We start from the raw sequence: 6,710 nt of genomic DNA, 5'->3' as shown, positions 1-6,710 counted from the left end.
CCATTCTCACCACATGTCCATACCAGCGCAATCGTCTCTCTTGCACGCCACAACTGATGCTTCTAATGTTCAGCTTTTCTCTCAAGATACTTACACTCTGACGGGTATTCACATTGACATTACACATCCAACGGAGCATACTGGCTTCATTCCTTGCGAGCTTACGTATGTCCTCAGCAGTTACAGCCCATGTTTCACTGCCATGTAGCATGGTTGTTCGTACGCATGCGTCATACAGTCTGCCTTTTACTCTGAGTGAGAGTCCCTTTGTCGCCAGCAGGGGTAAGAGCTCTCTAAACTTTGCCCAGGCTATTCTTAAATATAAATGAACATTATCATTGCATAAGTATTGTAAGATGGCAAGCTGGCACAATCGTTTGCGCCCCAGGCAAAATGCTCGCTAGCATTTCATCCATCTTTAAATTCTGAATTCAAATTCCACCGAGGTCGATTTTGCCTTTCATCGTTACAAGGTAGATCAAATAAGTACCAGTTGAGAACTGGGGTCCATATAATCAACTTAAACCTTCCCCTGCAATTGCTGGCCTTGTGCCAAAATTTGAAACCTTTATATAAGTGGTGTCCTTTGTCTCCAGTCTTACTTAGAAACATGTCTGGCCATGGGGAAATATTGCTGTACTCAGAAACAGTTGAGGGTTGGTGACAGTAAAGGCATCCAGCTGAAGGAAATCTGCGTCAACAAATTCCTCTGACTTATGAAGGCATAGCAAAATGGATGCCAAAAACGATGACAATCATGAATGCATATCTACTGTTATCTGTTCTGTGGTATCTAGCCATTCCACACTAATTCCTCACTCAGGGTATGGCCAAATCCCTTCCAGAAAGGTTTGAGAATTCCTGATCCACATGGATTACATAAATTCATCATCGATCCATTTCACGGATATCCCTTACCTCACCTTTTTATAACATCAAGAATTGCCATTGTTTTTGTTGTTTAACTCCCATTTCAACTTTGATTACTGTCTTAAAGACAAAGTCAATCCAGCTATGACCTTTCTATATGTTTTTCTTTTTTGTGGGGGGACGGGTTGCATCATGTAACCCAGGCAACATTAATCAGTGTCATTTTACTTTTTAACATAATAGGGCATGATTCAAAAATGATTTTGACTATTATTTCTAGCCTCTCAAATGACCTGATAGAGGCTCCTTCATTGGTTCATTAAAGAATACTTTGTTGTTGTTCAATAGCTGCAACAGTGGTGGAGTTGATAGCAACGGTTAGGGTAAAAGTGGTGGTGGTGGTGGTGGTGGCGGCAGCAGTGGTGGTGGCGGCGGTGGCGGTGGTGGTGGTGACAGTAGTGGTTGTGTTAAAAATGCTAATGGTGGCAGGTTTAAAAAGACGAAGTTAAGGTAGGTCACTCTCAGCATCTAAGTAGCAGCAGCAGTAGTAATAGTAGTAGTAATTGCTTCTAAATTAGGGCACAAGGTTAGAAATTTGGTGTGAGGGAATTAGGTAATTAAATTGATCCCAGTACATTACTGTTTATTCTATTGATCTCAATATCAATAAGGCATTGGTGGTAGCAGTAGTGGTGGTGGTTATAATCGTAGTAGTAGTGGTTATAGTAGTAGTAGTAGTAGTAGTAGTTGTAGTGGTGGTGGTAGCAATTGAATGATAAAGTCTAGTAGGCTGGTCTGGGTGGGTGTTGATGATACTAATAATAATACTGGAACAGATGGCGCTGGTGCTGTCAGCAACAGCCAGCAATGGTTGTTGCAGAAAATGTCAGGCACATGGTTTAAAAATACAATCATCCTTCTTTCCTAATTTCTATTCCATCATCTCACTATCAGAACAAAAATTCTTTCCCCAATTAAGGAAGGCAAGGAAAAAATATATATATAGCATGAATGTATGTATATATATGTATATATATATATGTGTATATATATATATGTACATACATATATGAGGTTGTGGTTGTGAAGTTTGCCCACATGTTTCTATACTGCTATTGCTAAGCGCCAATGGTGACCGAGTTCCTGACTTCCTTTCAGCTCTGTAACAATTACTTCTGTGATGAGATTTGTATTTGCATGACATAAAATTAATTGGCACACACACACACACACACACACACACACAATATGCATGTAAGTATTCTTTCTGTGACTGTGGTATGACAGCTCCTGTATTGTGTCATCCTCTCCAAAGAACCATAAGTGTCCAAAATTTTGGATACTTTCTGTGACTATGGCAGTAAGATGGTACCTCATAACTAGACCAATGAAATGGTACCTGATAACTAGATTAATGAGATGGTACCTTATAACTAGACTAATGAGACAGTATCTCATTACTAATCTAATGAGACAGTACTTCATTACTAAATTAATGAGATGGTACCTCATTACTAAACTAATGAGATGATACTTCAGTACTTAATCCATTTCTATTCTCCTCTTTGCAAATTCTAGACCTAACACTTTCTCACCATTCTCAATGAAATATTCTTTTATAAGTTAGTTACTACTAAATCTCAAATAAATCATCATTTATTATTGTTGCATTTTCCAGGTAATTCTGTAGATCACAGAACTTTGGAGGTTGAGGAAAACAAATCTGAGGAATGGTTTGGCGCCAGCTTGGAAACTTCTGGAAAGAATGGCGTGATTGTCGTAAGTAAATAAAGTATTCTTTATATATACATCTGTGTCTCAACGTATACTTTCATCTCTATACACAACTGATCTCTGTCACCGTGCATCTTCAGTCTTCTCCTACACTTTACCTAATCTTTCCTACCTACTTACCCAGCCATCCTCAATTCCCTGGCCCCCAACCCCTCCTATTCTCTCTTTCTCTCTTTCCACATTCATGTACCTTGAGGGTGCATCTTGATATCTCATCTCCACCATATTTTACTCCTTTTCCTACTAGGGTACCCATGTATCTCTTCTACAGCATGGCCCTCAATCCTACTTTAGCCTCTCAACACCTAACACAATGCCACCCCCTTAATTCTGCACCCACACACTGTGAAGGGGCCTTAGTGGCCCATTACCACTATATCACAATACTGTTGTGTTCTTGAGCAAGACACTTTATTTCACGTTGCACCAGTTCACTCAGCTGTAGAAATGAATTGTGACATCACAGGTGCCAAGCTGTATTGGCCTTTGCCTTTCCCTTGGATAACATCGGTGGAGTGGAGAGGGGAGGCATGGTATGCACAGGTGACTGCTGGTCTTCCATAAACAACCTTGCCTGGACTTGTGTTTCGGAGGGTAATTTTCTAGGTTCAATCCCATGGTCATTCATGACTGAAGGGGGTCTTTACCCCTTACCCTTTAACCACTGTATCTCGGAAAAAGCACTCAGTATAATCTGTAAAGTGGTTGGTGTTAGGAAGGGTTTGCAGGCATGGAAATTGTGTCAAAGAAGAGACTAGAGATCAGTGCAGTCATCATGCTAGTCAGATCCTGCCATACCATCCAACCATGCCATCATGAAATACAAATATTAAACATTGATGATGATGGCATTACTACATTACATAAGTACTTAATCAAGGTTTCTTGGCGCTAAACAACAAGAATTAGCATCTCAAATTGCTGAATAAAAAGTAATTGGTGCATAACCTCCCACCTATCACTGTGCTGAGGTGTCTGTGGCCAAGAAACTCATCTCTCAAGCAGTAAAATCCAACTAACTGTAAATAGGTACCATGATAATGTGCAGTTCAATGATGTATCATATTCACAAATGTTTTTAGACAGAGTGTAATGTTGAATTCCAACCCTACCCTGAATACTGCTTAGAGAGATGGGGTTTGGATTGGGCCCTGTGCCAAGTTGACATTCCTTGTGTAGAGAGTGTACAAGATTGTCTGTGGAAGTCTTATAATAAAGGAATGCTTGACATGAATTGACAGCTGTTGTTGCCAGGCATGTAGTATCACCGACGCCAAAGAAGAAACTTTCAGTGACTTTACTACTACTGCTGCTGCTGCTACTACTACTACTACTACTACTGATGATGATGATGATACTTTCTACTATAGTCACAAGGCCTTACGTTTTGGGGTGGGTGGAAGGGGTATAGTCAATTCCGTCAACCACAGAGCTCAACTAGTTATTTTTTCAACTTCAAAATGGTGAGAGGCAAAGTTGGCTTTGATAGAATTTGAACTCAGACCATAATGAGTGACACTAACCATTTAGTCCAGGCTTGGCCAACTTGAATCACATTGCAGGTCACTTTAAACACAGAAAGGTTTTTGAGGGCCGCTTGTATACTTTATGCACTGACAGTCAATCAAATTACAGAATCAAGAATTTTTCATACTTTTCGTTTGTTTAAAATTATAAAATTGTTGGCGATTGTTTTATTGCCACTTATAAATTTTAGATTTATTTTGAAACAAATGTTTTACACAAATAATTTTATTTTGAAATTAAACACAATACCTCAAGAAAGTATCAAGCTGCAAGATAAAAGTCTGTGAGCCGCATGCAGCCAGTGGGCCTCGGGTTGGCACTAACGATTCTACCGGCCCATCACCTTAATAATAATAATAATAATAATAATATTAATAATAATAATAATAATAATAATAATAATAAAACTAGACACAAGACTTTAAATCTTAGGGGAGGTGTTAATCGATTACATTGACCATAAGTGCTTACCTGGTACTTTATCAACCCCATAAGGATGAAAAGTAAACATGACCTTGGCAGAATTTGAACAGAGAATGTAAAGAACTGGAAGAGATGATGCTCGACATTTTGTCTGACATGTTAATGATTCTGTCAGCTCACCACCTTGATGATGATGATGAATATAATAACCTTTTCTACTAGAGGCACAAGGCCTGAAATTTGAGGGGAGGGGTAGAGTCAATACCATTGACCTCGGTGCTTGATTGTTACATATTTCATTGACCCTGAAAGAATAAAAAGCAAAGTTGACCTCAGTGGCATTTGAACTCAGAACAAAGCCAAAAGAAATGCTGCTAAGTGTTAATGCTTATTATTATTATTATTAAAGCGGTGAGCTGACAGAATCGTCAGGTAAAATGCTTAGTGGCATTTCACCTGTCGACTTTGCCTGTCATCCTTTCAGGGTCGATAAATTAAGTACCAATGAAATACTGGGATCCTTTCCCCAAAATTGCTGGCCTTGTGCCAAAATTTGAAATCATTATTATTGTGAAATTCTCTCGTATAGTTCTTAATTATTGGTTATTCTTTACTTGAAAGCAGGCAATAACAAAATCACCAAAGGTTTCATGTAGTGCCTTCTCCAGTGACTCAAAGTGACAATACTCTCCTTAGGATGCGAGTTGTACCCAACAATGCTGTCTTCTGGATCACCTTGACCCTGACAGCAGCTCCAATATTCTTAATATGATTTTCAAATCCCTTAGAAACTGCTCCTGATGCTCCAATTACCACCGATATATCACCATTACTTTCCCCATGCCCCATAGTTTCCCTGTCTCATCCCGCAGTGGCTGGTATTTCTCAATCTTTTCTATTTCCTTGCATTTCACCCTCGAATCACCTGGTATTGCAACATCTATTATCTTTGCTTCTTTTTCATCGTTATGGATGATCACGATATCTGGCCGCCTCACCTCTATCACTTGATCGCACTGTATGTTAAGATCTCGGAGTATTTTGTAAATCATTATTATCATTATCATTATTATTAATATTCAGTTCTGCCGAGGTTGACTTTGCCTTTCATCCTTTCAGACTCGATAAATTAAGTACCACTCAAGTACTGGGGTCAGTATGATCGATTTAACCCCTCTCCCCAAATTTCAGGCTTTGTGTGATAATAAAATAAGTACCATTTGAGTTCTGGGACCACTGTAATCGACTTGTCTCTTTCCCCAAAATTTGTCCTTGTACCTATAGTAGAAAGGCTTATTATTATTATTATTATTATTATTATTATTATTATTATTATCACGTCCCTTCTTTTTCAGTGTATACCATGTATACTAAATTTCTTTCTTTCCTTCCTTTTTTTTTATCATTTCATTATATGTAAGCTCCCACACTTTGTCTGTCCCCCTTATCCTTTGCCCTTGTGGCAAATGAATGCAATCATTATTATCGTCATGTCTTGTAATGTCCAATCTTATTTTTGTCAGCCATTGTGGCTAATAAAGAAACAATTATTATTATTATCATCATTATTATTATTATCATTATTATAATTATTATTAAGGAGGCAAGCTGGCCGAATCATTAGCATGCTGGGCAAAATGCTTAGTGGTATTTTGCCTGTCTTTATGTTCTGAGATCAAATTCTGCCGAGGTCGACTTTCCCTTTCACCCTTTTGGGGTTAGTTGATTAATTAAGAACCAGTGAAACACTGGGCTAATATAATCGACTAGTCCTCACCCCTCAAATTTGAGGTCTTGTGCCTTCAGCAGAAAGGATTACTATTATTATTATTATTATTATTATTATTATTATTATTATTATTATTGTTACTATTATTATTAAAAAAATAGTAATGTATATAAATATCATATTTAAGCCATTACCCTCTGGTGTTCCTGTAAAGAGAGAAGCATTGCTTTTCAAAAAGAATAAAAATAAAAATTTAAAATTAAAAAAAACTGAACAAAAATTGCAAGTCTTGAAGAAAAACAATTTTGAAAATAATTTCTTGAGCCGAGTTACTGATAATATTTGTAGTGTACTCTAAACACTGGAA

At 37.9% G+C, this 6,710-nt stretch overlaps 1 protein-coding gene across 1 annotated transcript in view; it reads left to right on the top strand.

Annotated features, from left to right (window-relative positions):
* Window positions 1–6,710, top strand: part of LOC106879873 (integrin alpha-8-like) — a 229,490-nt gene that overhangs the window by 159,796 nt on the left and 62,984 nt on the right. Inside the window, exon 3 of the mRNA XM_052971241.1 lies at window positions 2,549–2,649. Within this exon, the coding sequence (XP_052827201.1) occupies window positions 2,549–2,649 (101 nt within the window). The remainder of the gene's footprint in view (window positions 1–2,548; window positions 2,650–6,710) is intronic.

The sequence above is a fragment of the Octopus bimaculoides genome, chromosome 10 (assembly GCF_001194135.2).
Source record: "Octopus bimaculoides isolate UCB-OBI-ISO-001 chromosome 10, ASM119413v2, whole genome shotgun sequence".
NCBI lineage: Eukaryota > Metazoa > Mollusca > Cephalopoda > Octopoda > Octopodidae > Octopus > Octopus bimaculoides.
This window is presented reverse-complemented; position numbering and strand designations above follow the sequence as displayed.